This window comes from Condylura cristata, unplaced genomic scaffold (genome assembly GCF_000260355.1).
Source record: "Condylura cristata isolate star-nosed mole 26May11 unplaced genomic scaffold, ConCri1.0 scaffold00045, whole genome shotgun sequence".
NCBI lineage: Eukaryota > Metazoa > Chordata > Mammalia > Eulipotyphla > Talpidae > Condylura > Condylura cristata.
In genome coordinates this window covers 3,382,733-3,400,440 of record NW_004567146.1, presented here as the reverse complement: position 1 = coordinate 3,400,440, position 17,708 = coordinate 3,382,733, and the positions used below count along the sequence as shown (strand labels likewise).

The window sequence follows — 17,708 nt, the reverse complement described above, 5'->3', positions numbered from 1 at the left end:
AATCTTTAAAAAAAAAAAAAATGAAGGTGTATTTGAAAACTATTGAAGTGAATTTTTGTAAACTTTTTTGTGCATGCCAAATGAATCTGTGGGTTTTTTTGATGACTAACAAAAACTTCTTAGTGTAAAATATGTGAAAAAAATTAAGAATATTTATGGTGTAATTGTTTTGATACTGATACTAAATCATAGATTACTGGAAGTATTTTAGATTATGAAAGAAGCATCATGTTTTTATGTTTATCATCTTAAATATGCACTTAAACTTTGTGAAATTAATCTCCTAAAATTTAAATTGCATAATGGTTTATGAAACATCTTATAGCTGGTTTTAGACAGGAAGGATAGCCACATGAACTGCAAACCATAAAACTACAGCAAGTTTAAATATTGTTGGGCCTCCCTGGTGGCACAAGGGGTTAAGTGCAGCACTATGAAGTGACACCAGCTACCACAGAATAAGTTTGATCCCCAACCAGGGAGCTGACCCACATGGCGCAGCAGACCTCTCCTGTCTTTCCTGCTGCTCCCCTCAACAGTGTATTTCAGTAGATCTACCTGTTCTGTTCCTCACTATGTCTGGTGAGTCCTTTGACCTCCCCGTACTTCTGACCTATACCCCAGCTCTTGAATACACAAATAAATAAATCTATATAAAAAAATCCACAAGTTTAAATATAATCAGAAAATTCATAATTATGTGAGAGTTCTTAAATATTTAACAAAAGACATGCATTTCATTTATGTTTACAGAAAGTTTTTTGAAATCGTGGTGACCATAAGAAAAAGATAAATCTGTGTTTCCTCAAATTCCTTCCTGTCAATTCAACAAATCCACTCTTGTGCGAGACTTCTGGGAAAGCAGCCTGGAACTGACATACCGGGCCTTCAGTTTATGCATTGCTGATTTCACTTCTTTGTTTCTCAGCGTATAGATAACAGGGTTCAATATAGGTGTGAAAACCGTAGAGAACACAGAAAGAACTTTATCCACTGGAAAGTTGCCAAAAGGCCAGGCATAGATGAAGATACAGGGCCCAAAAAAGAGGGTCACCACAGTGATGTGGGCAGTCAGGGTGCTGCGGGCCTTTGCTGTGCCCGCTGAGGAGTGGCGCCGCACAGTCACTAGGATGACCGTGTAGGAGATCAGTAAGAGCAAGAACGAAGTGACCCCCATGAGACCACTGTCCAAAAGCATCAACACTTCAGGGACATATGTGTCTGTGCAGGCCAGTTTGATGACCAGAGTCAGGTCACAATAGTAACTATCAACTATGTTTGGGCCACAGAAGGGCAAGTTTACAGTGAAAGCTAACTGACTCAAGGAATGCAAGACTCCAATGACCCACGAGCCTACCACCAGGCCTGTACACTTGCATGGGTTCATGATGGTTGTATAGTGGAGGGGTTTGCAAATGGCTACATACCTGTCATAGGCCATGGCTACAAGGAGCACCATCTCCCCACCAGCAAAGACATGGAGCAAGAATATCTGGGCCATGCAACCCTCAAACGAGATGGTCTTAGATTCATTAAGGAAGTCATGGATCATCTTAGGGGTTGCGTATGTGGCAAGAAACACATCAAGAACAGAAAGGTTACTGAGCATGATGTACATGGGTGTGTGCAGGGAAGGTTCAGAAATCACTGTGAGGACAATAAGGAGGTTGCCCAGCACAATGGTGATGTATAAGAAGTTAAACAACACAAAGAAGAAATACTGGAGCTCCCAGGAACTGGATAGTCCCAGCAACACAAACTCAGTCACTCTAGAATAATTTCCTTGGTCCATGGTCTCAAGCTATGAGAGAAATACCTACAGGGAAGAATATTCATATAAGTTACAATCAAAAACAAAAAAGAGTAGACCCAATCTTGAAAAGTTTTTCTCAACATTAACTTGAAATTCTCTGGAAAGTATCCTTTTTAGGAAATGTTTTCGCTGTAATTTTGACATACAGATTGTGTTCTCAACTACCCTTACTAGTAAAGATAACTGTGAGGTGCAAATGTGAATCCACAACTCAATTTTATTCAACTGCGAGTTAAATAAGATGTTAAATAATAACACATGTACACTGCAAAAACTACAATTAAAAGAAAATGCTAAGGCAACCAGATCTAGGTACTATCTTCTATTTCCTGCTGATTTTCATTATCCCCTTGGAATTATCCACAAACAGCTTTAGTTCTTAAAGAATTCTCAAGAGGCCACATTTCTAAGGAAAAAAAAACCTTTTCCCTATGCTTTTTAACAATGATCTCTCTCACCTTCCCTCTGTCTTTATTACTTACCCTCTACACCACACCACTGAAATCCATGTTGTCTCTAAAATAATGGTAGCTCTTTGATTTGAAATCAAGTACCTTAAGTAAGTAAACTGGCATGACCAATATGTGAGTACAGAATGTCAACATTTATAATAAAATGATAATGGCTATGAAATGCCAAGGTCTGATTGACTTAAAGTATTTGAAAAGCAGGTCAATTGTAACATTTCAATTTATCAATGAAGAAAGCTGCCAAAAGAAGTAATTAGAATTTGTAGGCTTTGACTAGGATTTCTTTTACCTAATAAGGTACGTTCTTTGAAAAATACCCAGCAACACAATCTTTTCTCATTAGGCAAAAATTTAGGTCACAAATAATAATAGATCGTAAGCAATAATATTAAAGATAATACACAATTCAGATAACGATAAATTTGCCAATGGACTGTAAAATAGTGCTACCTGTCTCTTTTGCAATTTCCTTGAAAGGCTGCAGAAAAACGTCAAAGGAGGTAGGCAATGATTTGAGAATTAATTTTTAATCAATTGTGTTTGAAGCACAATCTCTTACTTGAAAGGAAGGTGGTTATTTGTTTAAGAAAAAAACTATCACTTTTCATTTTCCATGTCATGAAATGCTAACTATCGGTCTCTAAAAAAAAAAAAAAAAAAAAAAAAAAACACTGAAAAAGAGTGATGTCAGTCAATTTGAAAGTTTTTATATGTAATGTATGAATATCCTAGTGAAAAAGAAAGTTTTGTTTCATTTTAATAAAAGGAAATTGAGGCACAGATAGGTCTCTGCGAGACCTTTAACTATGATTTTATACGTGAGCTATTAGAACATAACCAATATGTTCAATATTTTACAATCCTCAAGTAATTAATCCAGAACTCCATCCCAGTTCTCCAAAACTCTATCCACAAACTTTGATAGTAGAGCTATTAATGGAATATAAAAGGTATTGTTTAATAGTATGCAACAAATCTAATAACCTGGATTATAAAATGAGGCATTGTTGTAGATAGTTAATAAAATTCTCTTAAGTACTATTTAATGTACCATAAATGAACTTGATAATAATCACCCTTTCTAGTTAAAAAAAATAAAAGTGAGGAGGTGATATATATTTTGTTTTCCAAAATGGTAAATGCTTTGTGTTTAATATTGTAGCTTAAAATTTAGTAGTAGAGAAAATTCTAGCCCCTGGTAATATTTGCTAAATGGGCTACTGTTATAATTTATAGCAATTCTCCAAAAAAAAAAATCAGAGTTAAAATAATGAAGTGAATAAACCATGCAACTATGAGAAAATAAGTAACATGGAGCCATTCTAAAAATACTAAATCAATAATCAACACTTGTTGTAAAGGGGCATGTCTCTGTAGTATTCTATTGTAGGAAAGGGAATTTGTATCCAAAATGAAAAGTATGAGTTTAGGAAAACACAGGGAGTAAACCCATTCTTAAATATGTCTTTTAATTTGGTCAGCCACTGTGAAAACTTTAGTGAGCACAAGTAAGAAATTAATAGGTGTGGAAAAGGGGGAAGAAAACAATGCCAGAAATTTTCACAGAGAGTGGCACTGTATCACTCTATTGGGTGTCATTTCACCTAAATTTTATTTATTATTGCAATAAATATAAAGTATTTATTAGTTTGCTTTTGTAGTGCCTCCTTCCCTCTATACTTCAGAAGAATACAAAGAGAATCACCTCCTATCATACCTTAAATCAAATTTTATACACCAGACTAACAGGGATGTACATATTTTATGGCTGAGGCAAAAGGTTTTGAACAAAAGGCTAAGTCCGAATACCAAATGCTATTGCTTCAAGCTTCTTTCTCTAATTAAAGTTCACTTTAATTAACAGTTTCCAAAGAGAAAATCACAAGCAAATGAATGTAGAGAATGGTTAATATAAAATTAACACACCTGATTCAATTATCTGCAGAGTTCAAGAAAATTGATACACGTTTTGGCTTCTTTCTAGTAAAATCCTCCTAGGAAAAAAAACTGCATTAGTGTACTTTTTCAACTAAGATATCATAACTATAATAAATGTTGACGTAGGCAAATCTCTTCTCAGCTTTTTAATTCACTCTTCCCATTTTATCATTTTTCCCTTTCATTCTGGAGTAGGGATTGGACTGGGACTATGGGAGGACAGTCCCTTGACAGTTTTTGTCATTACACATTGTTTGGCTTGTTGGATAGGGAACATGGCTGAAGTCCAGACAGCAAAACCACTTTCAGCTCCCAAGGCATTTCTCTTGTGTCTTCCGTACTACCAATTGCATGTACCATGTTTCTGATAAATTTAGGGCAATTCCGACTTGTACAGGTTTCTGAACTACTTCATAAAAGAGTGACGAGTCATTGTTTATATCCCCTGCTTTTGAAACTGGAAAAACTCAGCAGAAAACATTTGATCCCCCAGAGTGAGAATGTGCAATGATTTTTTTTCACTCTTAGATACTAAATACCTTTAATAGTGCATCTATTGTAAGTATATTTGCATTCTTAGTATGAATTCCATTTAAATATGGTGTATTGTGAGAATATAATAAACTAGATTTTATATGCTAATTTTATGAAGAAATTGTGCATATAGATTTATAGGATTTATTGGATGTGAAATTACTATCCACATCCAATTTTGAAAGTGAGACAGAGTCATGAAACAAGTTGGAGTATTAGGAGAGGTACTTTGTATGCTAGTATTATCTCTTTTTTGTAGGCTTTGAAGGCAATGCATACCACCAAATCACCAATGTGGTGATATAAATTTGAAGAAGCATGAGCCTACAAACACCCCTAAAGTATATTGTGCTGTAAACCAAAGTTATCTCCATAAAATAAATATTTCTAAAAGACATTGTACATGTACATCAATTTGAATTGTCAAGCAAGGTTGACAACTTATTCTTTCTTATGTAATTAACAAGTTTATCCAGATGACTCTCTTGTCTTATGCCTTTAAATAATGCTTTTTGTTTAATTTCTCCTCAACTATGAATTTATGGCCACTTTATATAATCTCTGATGATTTTACAGTTATTTATTTAATTTTGATCTTATTTTGATCAATAGAGATCATTTTTATTTGCCTCTTCAAGGGCTACATTTCACTGGTAACTTGCTATCACATTTGTTTTTAATCTGAAGAATCCATATTTTAAAAGCAGAACTACACTAAAATATCATCTTTCACATATCGTATTTGTAAAAATTGAAACTTTCAATGTACTTTCTTTTTCATAGTTTTTAATTGAGGCAATGTTGATTTCAATATTTTGTATAATTCAGAAGTATAGGGTCACAGCCTTCAGACTACCACATCACACCCACCACTAGGTACCCATAGCCCTCAACCATAGCCTTTGACAAGACTACAAGGTACTCCTATAAAATAAAAATTGCAGCAAATCATAGAGATGCAGTTAGCAATATCTAGAAAATTAGATAAACAATTGGCCCTTGTACTTAGCAATTTTACTTAGAATGAGAAAAAAATCCACAGTGAATCATATGTTCTTAACTGATGAAGATGGCTAGTAAATGCATGGAGAGGAGCAAGTGAGCATTTCTTTATTTTCGGATATTTTTTAAAATATAAATTAAGTATAAATTAAGAAGTAAAACTAGGTAACTTGTATTATAACTATATTTGTGAGCTTCTCTCTGATATGGGACAATGGTGAGCAGTACCCTGTTTTATTTCTTCCAGCATGGAGTTTAGAACCTCTCCTCTTACTCCAGCAGATCTGGATATGTCCAAAACCTGAGCTGAGATCTGATTTTCTGGTGATGCCAAAGCTTTTCTGTACTCCTGAGATGAATCTGGTCCAGCCAAATGTAAGTAGTGTAAGGGGCATGTGACCATGTCAAGTTGAAAAATGGATATCGCTATCCCCACTGCTGACAACCCAAGTACAAGTCTCCTCCCTCCCTCTTTCACTTCAGGATAGTGCTTGGAGGACCCTACGCTGTGATGGTGCCAGTCTCCAATGGATCCGGTCCCTAACCATCGGGCATAAGTTGACAAACAAACCTAGAAATTCAGGTGAAAATGATAGGACTTACTGGAATAGGACTTGGCGGTAAAGAAACTTCACCTGCATTCCTTACCATCATTAGTCCTCCCCTCAACGTACTTTCACATGCAGTCAAAGTCCAAAACCTCCTGTTCACCACTGTGTGTGAGATGCTGACTCACCTACCTACATCATCATCATCACACATCACCCTTGTAGGAACAACACTTGGTTGATTTGGTCCCTGTTACCCCGACCCACCTCAGGCCCTCCTAGCCAAACTGATGCATTCAGACACAGCCACCTTCCCTTTCCCATGCCTTGTTTCAGGACCTTGTCGTTCCAGGGAAAGACATCCTTTATCTCTCAGTCCTACTAGCAGTATGTTCACTTAACTGTCTCATCACAGTGATACATTTTCTCTCTGTGTTACCTTAAGAAGTTCCTATACCTTTCTAGGTTTCCATTTCCTTGTCCATAAAATGAAATATTTGACTGCATTATCTCCAAATTCCTATACATTTCACATATTCCTGGTTTAGGGGATTGGTACACTCCCAGCTGCCTGTATGACAAAATACATACAAGGCCCCTGAGAACACTGCTACCCTGGGGGCTATTTCTTATTTTTCAGAAGTATTTAATTAATGTAACATTGTTTAAAACACCATATATGGTAGGGGTATAGGTTCACACCTCTACAAATGTATGTTACCACCCAGGCCCACCACCAATAACTTTCCATCATACTCCATTGAGTCCCCTCCTCATATTTGTTTAGTAGGCTTTTATGTATTTTTTATTGAAGCAACACACCTTCTTCATATTGTTTATCTTCTTTTATTAACCTATTACAAGGTTCTTGATTCAAATGACTAGTTAATTTGAAATTATGTCCTAACAATATACCATTGCAGTCCTTCATTGAATGGCCACTGCGCAGTAATTTTTCAATTACTAAACTGAAAATTAGAAATACATTAGGGTATATAACAATATATATTCTTGAATTGATGGGATATATATTCTAGAGCAGATGCCTTGACAAAAAAACTAAAGCCAACTTGTATTTGTTTACCATAGAGAGAGGTAGGTGGTATTTTAATACGAGAAAACCAGCTTACCAGAACAAGTCACCTCAATAAAGTTAACACCTCATTTTTCCTTGAAAACAATGTATATATAAAACAATGAGATATTATATTTAATGTACTGAGAAAAAATTATGCCAAGATGGTGTCATTTATAAGTAGAATAGAAAGAATTCAAAGTATTAGATAGAGCCAAACTCAAAAATTAATCTTAAAAGCTGACTACAGAGCTGAGATACTGGGGGAGGGAGCGGCAAGGAAGGGTAGTGGAGAAGTTTACTGTTATAAACTAGCATACATAGTATAATCCCTAGAGAAACCACAAAGAAAAGCACAGGGGGGAAATATGATTGGAAACCAACAAAGGAAGTAAAGTAGAATACTAGAAAATGTCTATTTTAAGAAGGCAATAGAAAGACAAAGGAGCGATGAAAAAGAAGCAATGGCACATATCAAAATCCAGTTGTAAACTTGTGTTATTCATGCTACAACATCAACCATTACATTGGATGCAAATGGATTGAGCACTTCAAACAAAATGAAGAGAGTTTTCAAACTGGGAAGAAGATCTAATTTTATGCTGTCAATAATAACACACTTTAGATCTCATACTTAGTTTTTTCCTCAGCCATCAGTCCTGCTAAAACAGAATCTAGAAACTTACCACAAGATTTAGAAGTGACAATCTCCCATTGTATTCTCCACTAATTCTCATTACTGCATAATCTAAGCTTTATAATCATTCCTTTAGTTGTTCAACTTACCCCATTAAATACTAACTTGTATGTATGCCATGTTCAAATACAAATTTGTTCCAAACTACCCTTCTTCTAGTATCCTTATAAGAATTGGGTATTAAGCTTAAAATAGATTTATGAAGAATGTCAATGAAAATTCATTTATTTTCTGCTCTGATCTTTATAATTTTTATCCTTATACTCTATGATTCCTCTTTAGTATCGCCCTAATTTCTTTTTGGTATTTCTACATTTTTTTATTATTCTTTTATTTTTATTCCCTCCACCAATCCACCCATACCCATACCTCCATTTGTTTATCTGTACTACCCCTTCCACCATTTTGTCTATTCTCTCTAGTAACCATTATCTTCTTTTGCCAAGTTCAAATTTTATTTTTTCTATTGTTTGTATATAATGTTTTTGTGGGTGTTTCTATTCCATAGAAGAGTGAAACCATCTGACATCTGTCTGTCACTTTTAACAGATCTCACCAAGCATAATCACATCAAGATCCATCCATTTTATTTCAAATGCCACCATGTCCCCTTTCTTCACAGCTGTGTAATATTCCATTGCATTTATGCTCTACAATTTCTGTTTCCATTCATTTATTAAGGGTACTTGTTTTATTTTCATGATTTGACAATAATATACAGTGGTGCTTTATTAGGTGTAGATAAATATTTGCATATTAAATTTTTCATGTGATCTGGATAAATACCTAACACCTATGTTGCTCAGATAACTGGAATTTCTATTTTTTATTTTCTTGAGAAATTTCCACAGTTTTTTCCACAAGAACTGTACCAGCTTGCATTCCTACCAAGAGTGGATGAGATTTCCTTTTCCCCTAGTTATTTATATATAAAACAGCAAGCATAACATTTTTTCCATGTTTTAACATGATGTTTATGACAAGAAATACTCTTAACAAATTTTGTTATGTAATCTGTTTCAATAATTAAGTAAATGTTTTCATCTTGACCTTATGAAATTTTTACTCATGACTAACTTATAAAACTTTTTTTTCTTATATCCATAGGTGCAGAGTTCTATTCTTTGAAAGAGAAAGGTAGGTAAATAAGACCTATCATTTCATAATTTCATTGAATTATAATTAGATAAAACTGTGTGTAATTATTGAGTTTCTTGTATTTATTGAGACTTCATGACCCTACATGTTAACCATTTTTTATAACTGGGGAAAAAATGCAACCTCTTTATTTTGGGGTTCAATGCTCTTCAAATGAATCTTTGCAAACCTATGTCCACAATGATTTTTGGGAGACTGACCTGTAAGTCATTGAGGAATTAGCATCTTGTGCTAAAGGAATCTACATAGTCATTCAAATTTTTGAAAAAAGCAAAAAGGCATTTTTATTTACTTATTTATTTATTTAATTTTTTTGTAACTGTGGTTTATCGTGGTTGCTGAGGGATGTTATTAGGAATGGATTTCCAGAAAAGTTGGAATCTTTATTGGGTGACTTGAGAGTATTGACTAGCAGTCATATTCAAAAAAAGGTAATCTTTCCCTCTTACAAGCAGGCATTTTTAAGAATGGAAATGTGATCAATTTAGAACAATTAATCTGAATCTATATTTGAAAACTTATTTCATTGTAAAACATTTTGGCTGCAAATAAAGTATGTGTGATGCAAGCAGTTTGCTTTATCTAATTAGCCAGAACTATCTGTATCCTGGACTAGATAGAAGCAGAAAGATCTGGTTCAGGAAAATCCCACCTCTGTATAAGTGATTTTCTTTCTTTCATTCTTTCTTTTGAGTGTGTGCTTTACAAATGATATCTGCCTTATTTGAGGTAATCTATTCATCTATTCCTTTCTTTACTTTTAAAGGAGGAAACGCCATGAATTTTTCTCTGCACCATAATTATCTTGTTGTTTGGGTTCAGATTTATTTATTTTTCTCAGTATGTGAAAGCCCATGTAAATTGAGAAGGGAAAAAGTCCAAAAACGCTCCAGAACTCTGATAGGAAATCTATCTGATGAAGTACAACTAAAAGAACTGTACCTTTCTTTTAAAAAAATACATATATAAATGACTATATTGATGAAAATTTAATTATGTGTTACTCTTAAAGAACATTTTTATGTAGGTTTATGTTTTTATTTATTTTTTAAAGATTTATTCATTTATACATATAGGAACTGGGGTACAGGCTAGCGGTGCAAGGGATGAGAGGATTCACCAGAGACAGAGTGGGGTGCAGAACAGGCAGATTGACAAAGTACACTGCTGAGGGGAGCAGCGGGCGGGTCAGGAGAGGTCTGCCACGCCATGTGGGTCAGCTTCCTGGTCAGCGATCCAACTCTTTGCTACAGTGGCTGGGATATCTTCATCGTGCTGCCCTTTAACCCACTTTGTGAGCAGGGAGGGCCCAGATTTATGATTTTTTTTAAAGGAAATTCAGAATTCAAATGTCTCAAAAATCCCTCAAATTCAAAGGAATTATATTTAATAAACTTGGTTCGGGGGCCAGGGGTGGCCATTAACCTCAATACAGAATGGAGTCTTAATACCTCCCTTCAAAAATTAAATAGTACTTTCTCCAAAACTCCTAATTTGCGATGTTCTACTTTGAATAAAGAAAAGTACAGATTTTTCAGTCTGCAGAGAGTACTTACACAGAATCAAATTTTAATTTTAATATATTCAAGGAAATGCATGAATTGCCAAGGAATTTACAGCAAAACTAATTTTCAGATTTAAAGAACCAGAGAAACTATTGTCAACATGCCAAAACTCAGGGAATATGGTCCAAGAAGCTCTTCTGAGGAATATAGTGAGAATACAGCTTCACACAACAAAAATGTCCAAAGGCCTTGACTAAACTGTGGGAATAAACAACAGTAACTTGCAATCATTCCCAAGAGACAGCAACATATCAAGTTCCTCCAGATGAAAGAAAAAACAGCTCCATCTACAGTCTCTATTGTAAACAGCCATTGAGCCTCTGGATTTGGAATTTGCAGAAAATAGAGAAAGGGTTGTTGTATTGTACTATGTGCCTGCATTCAGCAGCCCCCAGACTGAGGAGACCCTGCAAGGGAAATAGTTTAGGTTCTCCATAAGAGAGGTTGGACAGAAATGGAAGGAATGGTGGTAGAAGGTTAGTAGGTGAGGCTAGTAGGTCAAAAGAAAAGGAAACAAAGCCTACAAGATGAAATGGGAGCACCTCAGTATGCGTACTGGGTATACATGTCACAAGAGACTGTAAAAAATGCAAAAAGAAAAAAAATACAATGAAATTTAGGGCAGCACTTCATTTTGGAAGGAGAGGGTTGAGACTCAGGTGAGAGCTTTGCTGGTGACTGGCAAAGTTGTATCTTGTGATCCAAGATGTAGTTATACTGCTGTTTGCCTTACATTTCATTAAGCTATGCTTTTTTGTGCATTTTCCTTTAATTTCATCTAAAATAACAGTTAATTATTGAATATGTGTATTAGTACAATCACTTAGTATATTGTCCATTGCGTAAAAGCTTTAAATCACTTAACTGTTTTTTCTTTAACCAAGATTCCCTATATAGATTACATTCCACCAATTAGATGCACGAAGAGATTTAGAAAGCAGGGGTGAGGCAGAGGTGATATACTTCTGTTGGACAGCAAGATGAGGAGGTGTGAGGGAGAAGGAGCTGTGACAGCCTGAATTCCAGCTTCAGGGTGATGAGGAAATTACAACACAGTAGCATCAAGGCTGTTTGAACTGCAGATCTCACAGCCTGGGTCTATTCTAGAACCCATCAATTCTAGTAGAGGACCTAACTTCTCACTAGCTATTCCAAGGACTTTGTAAGCAACTAATTGTTATGTTAAATCCGTTTGATATGCCCACTGGTTCCTATTTTTTTCAATGAAGAAAATAATTATACTGTGATAAGGAAATAGTAGAGATAGATACATAATTATGTAAAAAAAAAACAAACTCCCAATTTAATGTTTCTTTTTAGCCTCAGTCTAAAACTTTCTTCTTTAAATTTCCTTTGGTAGGTGGTAAAGGAGGAAATCAAGTTTTATTGATGTTTCCAGTGTCCAAACAGACTTAGAAAGCAAAAAATGAAGTTACCAAGTTAACACTGTCTAGTAATTGATGGTGATAAAAAGACTAGTAGAGAAAACCTCCAGACCTGAACAATTTCTTTAATAAAAATGAAAATTTTAAAGAGATTGTTGAATGTGAACAGATACATATTGTCTCCTAATTTGGGCAGTGTAAATCACCACAGAAACAAAAATGCAAACATATTTTATTACATGCTGGATATTGGAATTATTTAACAAAATAAAATTCTGAAAGAAAAAGATACAATGTTAAGTTATACCAGCTGCCAAATGGGCAGACTATATCAACCAATGATTTAATTGATAGTTATTATTTTTGGATATTGGTCCTTCTAATTCCAGCATAACTTGCACATATTTACTTTTCAGGTATATCCAATAGCATTAAAAATAATTCACAACAAAAAAGTATCCAGTTATTGTAAAATTAAACATAACTGAGGCATATAAACTGAAAGGCTATACAACGTTGAAAAATTACAGAAAATTATATATCTATCTAAAGTGACTATATACCAATCTGCATCTAGGTCTTCATTTTAATAAGATAGAAGGCTGAACATCATCATTCTAATTCTGATCAAGAGTGTAAATCCATTTTAAAATAATAAAACCATTTAATGATAGTTCATTGTAAGGAAGCTGTCACATAATGAGTTAACAACACTTTGGAATTTCTCTTGATTCAAAAAAATTAAGCAATGAGAAAAACAAATTCTCAGAAGTTTGAACTAGTATAAGAACCAATGTAATTTTCTAGTAGAAATTACAGCTTTTAAGTTAATCCTGATACCATTGGGATTATGCACACAAATAATTCAATTTATAAGCTAAAAATTTAATCTTTCAAATTAAACAAGTCAATTGTTAGTTCAAGAGAAAGCTAAATTCATTAAACAAAGATGTCCATAGATGTTCACAATATGACAATAACTAAGATTATTTAACATGTGTAGAACATATGTTATATCAAAGCCGCATTTATTCATCAAACAACTCTGGTTGAGGTATCATTACTATCTCCTTTAACAGATGTAGAAACTGACGTTAACAGAAACATTAAATATCTTACTCAAATTTATCACTAATTAAGAGTTATAACTGACATTAAACACATAAAGTGATACTGAATCCAAAACTTTCATCCCTACACTTAATGGTTAGTTAAAGATCTGTAGACTCTAATGTTTATAAATTGAGGGAACTTAAGAAAAAGTCAAAAATGTAAATAAAATGCTATTATAACGCATTCCAGGAATTTGGAAGAAATCTATGTAAAGGAGTGGATACATAATTTAAGCTTCAATGCAGACCCACTGTCACTGTATTATATACAGTGTTCTGAAATTTTCCCCAAAATTTTGAAATATAATTTTTATAGTTTTTATTGCTATGACATATGTTCAATTACTTCATATTTTTTATTTAGATTTTATTTTTATAGGTTTTTCCACCTGCATTCAATTATTCTGCTTAACTTTACAAGACAACTTTTTAGGATTTTTAAAAGTTTCATGGCTCCCCCAAACACGTAAAAGAATGTTGGCATGTTATCAACATGCTCATGTAAATTCTCTCTCAATACTCCCCCAATTGTGTTATTGGAAATTAAGACTATTTAAAACTATCCTAGACCTGACACGTTTCTATTAGCTGGTTTTTGGCTGTCTAGCAGAATTTTGCCCTTGGATGTCCTAGTAGCAAATGAAACCATCTTCACGACAGCTTAGGGAGCCTAAAGGAGCCTATGGCATACCGCTCAGTCGCCCTTGGTGAAAGAGCAGCATGTTGAGGAGAAAAAGTGATCAAATCATTTTTAGTTCCTAATTAAGACTTAAGTGTTTATGTAATAAGAACTATCTTGACTACTCACGCTGAGCTCCAGGAAGTTGATAGGTATTGCTCTTTACATATAGAAGTCCCCCAGGGGTGGTCTGAGATTCTTTCCAATCTCAGCGACAGAATCCTACTATCAATCCAGCTACTCAAACTCATTACCTACTTGCCTTACAGAATTGTCTGTTGATCAGTTACACCTCTGAGGTTTTGACAAATATTCTTGAGTTTTAGAATTCTCCACAAAAGCATTGAAGATTGTTGCCATTTCTTTAAAAAAGACTCCGCAGTTTTTGGTGAACTTAATATAATATATACAAATGTTGATTTTCAGTGATTCACATGTGTACCTTACCTAATGTTATAATACAGTGTTATTTATAATTAATTGACTAAAATACTCCATAGTTCCATATTTTAAAAAAAAAGGAATTCATTTAAAAAGTATTTCTTGTTCAAGTAAATACATCATTTGAGCAAACCATTTGGAACATTTATAAAACACCTGCTAAAAAGTTTCAAAGAACATTGAGTTCTTTTTCATATTGAGTTCTTTTTCATATTCTTTCATATTTGTACATGAAATTAAAACGAAAGGAGCATCACAAACTAAATTGATTCATTTGCACCCTATTTCAGATGGAATTCTGTGACATGTTTATATCATGTTAATACTGTAGACATTTTTAATCTAGTAGTTTCAACCTACCCAGGTTTTAAACATGATATCAAAAACTGTTAAACAGTTAGTCTCTTTTTGTTGAATACATTAATGAAGAAAAAAGTACACATGCTGATGAAGAAAAATCATTCTTCTTATCATTTAGCTTAAAATTAAAAGATCAAAATTTTCTTTTCTTAGTTTTTCTCTCTTCAATGAAAATTAATTCAAGAATTAATTCTTGGTTTTCTCCGATACTCAGTAATTCTAAAAAAGAATAGCAATTTGATATTTCTCAAATACTGCATTTGTAACATATTTTTACATACGTAATTTAAACAATATATTGGACACTATATTTTATAAATGAGCTGGTAAATTCCAGATAACAGCTAGTTTAATATTTGCATCATTTAAAGATGACTTGCAAAACAAGGGAGTCAAGAAGAAACATTTCTTGATTTTCAATGCTTGCAATTCCAGTACCTATCAGCAGGTGGTAGTGAAATCTTGAATAACAAAATAAATTTAGAACCTGGTACTATTAATTAGCATAGTAAAATAAAAACCAATTTGTATAAAGAAAATCGTTAATGCATTGACTGTAATACTAAGCAAAAAAATGTTATTTTTTTTCACCAAGTTATTAAAATGAAAAATGTAACTTAACCAAAATGTAAACCAATATAATACTTTTAAATGAAAGCATAGGCCCTCTATAAATTCACTCATCACAACTGTCTCTCTTAATTGAGTCCTAGTTTTAATTGCCAAGGCATTGAACTGATCAAGTGACTATATGAAACAAAGCACATTGCTTTGAAACTCAATTTATTTCCTGCTTTACAGAATTCTCAAACCTCTTTATTCAGTATGCATTATTGAAAGAAGTTATTGTAGCTGTATTTGTTTGCTTCTTACTTAAAAGTGAGTGGTGGAGACTTTGTAGCTCATCAATATTTGTCATTAAGTATATCCAGGGTTTTCTTAAGTAGAAATGACTCAAGGATATATGTAGAAAACCACTGCCTATCTCCTGTAGCAGTGTGACCTTTCCAAATGTTATATTTATAGATATCAATAGTTTGTTAGACTTTAGGGACAACTCTGAATAAAGTAATTGTTCTTTGTATGTACATGTCCTCTTTTAATTTACAGTTCTCTTATTTTTTGCCCCTCTTTTCCATGAATAGATTATTAATATTGAATTTCCTAACCAAAACTATCACTTTTGGCATTTTTCCCCCTCACAGTTTATTGATTTTTTTCATTCTTTACATAACTATATAACTTTGGAGTACGACCTCACACCTCAGCATGTACTCATAATGCACTCTTAGCATTTTTATATTCTTTCTTCTTGAAGAAAATGTTTCTGCCAACTTGTTTTTCTGAAATTTAAGATGCATTTAGACATATAATAAACTTTAGTTTTCACACAAGTTTATGTTGTTCTTACTTAACATTTGCTAAAATAACTTTTAGCAATTATGTTTTGATAAGAAGTACAGAAATAAAATCTAGTACAGCATTGTAACCAATACTTACACACAAAGCTGTGACACTCAGAGCCTCCTGCCACTGAATCCTTAGGAAGTTAAAAGTAGAAAAAAATAAGTTGAACTGGAAGCCAAACTAAAAGTAATGTAAAGGTGTTGCTTTATTGGGATTTAGAAGCCTATTTTTCAGTCTTCTTATGGCTGTTTTCACATCTTGATTCCTCAGGGTATAGATGACTGGATTCAGAATGGGGGTAAAAATGGTATAAAACACAGATAGGGTCTTGTCTACCAGAAAATTGCTTAGTGGCCACATATAAATGAAAATGCAAGGCCCAAAGAACATAAATACAACAATGAAGTGAGCAGTGCAGGTGGACAGGGCCTTAGATGATCCTCCTGAAGAATGATGCTTGATAGTAATCAGGACAATAACATAGGAATTAAACAGAAGAAGAAAGCAGGAGAACGCAATAATTCCACTTGTTGAGATCATGAAGAGGCCCAGGACATAAGTATTTATACAAGCTAGCTGAAACACCACGGGAAGGTCACAGAAAAAGCTGTCTACCTCATTGGGACCACAGAATGGTAATGTGAGAGCAAATATGACCTGACTCATTGAATGCATGATGCCCACAACCCAGGAAGTCACTACGAGTGCCAGACACACACGAGGACTCATGATGGAAGCATAACGGAGGGGCTTACAGATTGCTAAATACCTATCAAAGGACATAGCCATAAGTAATATTATCTCAGTACCAGTAAAAAGGTGTAGAAAAAATATCTGGGTAATACATCCATCAAAGGAGATGGCTCTGTGTCCAGTGAGGTAGTCTATAATCATCTTTGGGGTGGCAAAGGAAGCAAGAGACATATCAATAATAGAAAGGTTGGTGAGCAGGAAATACATAGGAGAGTGTAAGTGAGAATCAGCTATAACTGTGATGACTATGAGGCTATTGCCTATGACTGTTGCCACATAAAACAATGAGAACACTATGAATAAAAACATCTGTACTTCCCAGGAATTCGAGAGTCCCAGCAAAACAAATTCAGTAACAGTGGAATTATTGATGGCACCCATTGTTCTGATTGACACGTAGAAACCTGTGTGGAGAAAAACCGTATCAAGACAAAGTATAATCCTAGTGAGACAAACGATCCACTTCTAAAAGTCTATTTTTACAGATTTCGTTTCCTCTATGAAAACTTACCTTTGCTGTTCTTTCTATCATTATTTGTTATATGGACTAGAAAGATAAGTATAGGATAGTAACAATGATAGTGAAATATCACTCAAATCATAGATGTTAAAATAACACTTTCCTTTCTGATACTAAATAGCAGTCGATTTGAGATTATATCGTACTAAATAGATCTTATCTACACATTTGTACATCTATCCATTTATAGCTAACACTAAACACTAAGATAATGTGCTAAACAAACATACACTACACTCATAAACACACAT

At 33.9% G+C, this 17,708-nt stretch overlaps 2 protein-coding genes across 2 annotated transcripts; both read right to left on the bottom strand.

The window, feature by feature from the left end:
- Positions 1-820: 820 nt before the first annotated feature.
- Positions 821-1,792, bottom strand: LOC101626286 (olfactory receptor 4K15-like). The gene has a single exon (XM_004694568.1). The coding sequence runs from the start codon at positions 1,790-1,792 to the stop codon at positions 821-823; it is 972 nt and encodes a 323-aa protein (XP_004694625.1).
- A 14,572-nt stretch (positions 1,793-16,364) lies between these two features.
- Positions 16,365-17,318, bottom strand: LOC101626057 (olfactory receptor 4K2). Its single transcript, XM_004694567.1, has one exon. It carries the CDS (start codon positions 17,316-17,318, stop codon positions 16,365-16,367), a length of 954 nt encoding a protein of 317 aa, XP_004694624.1.
- Positions 17,319-17,708: the final 390 nt, after the last annotated feature.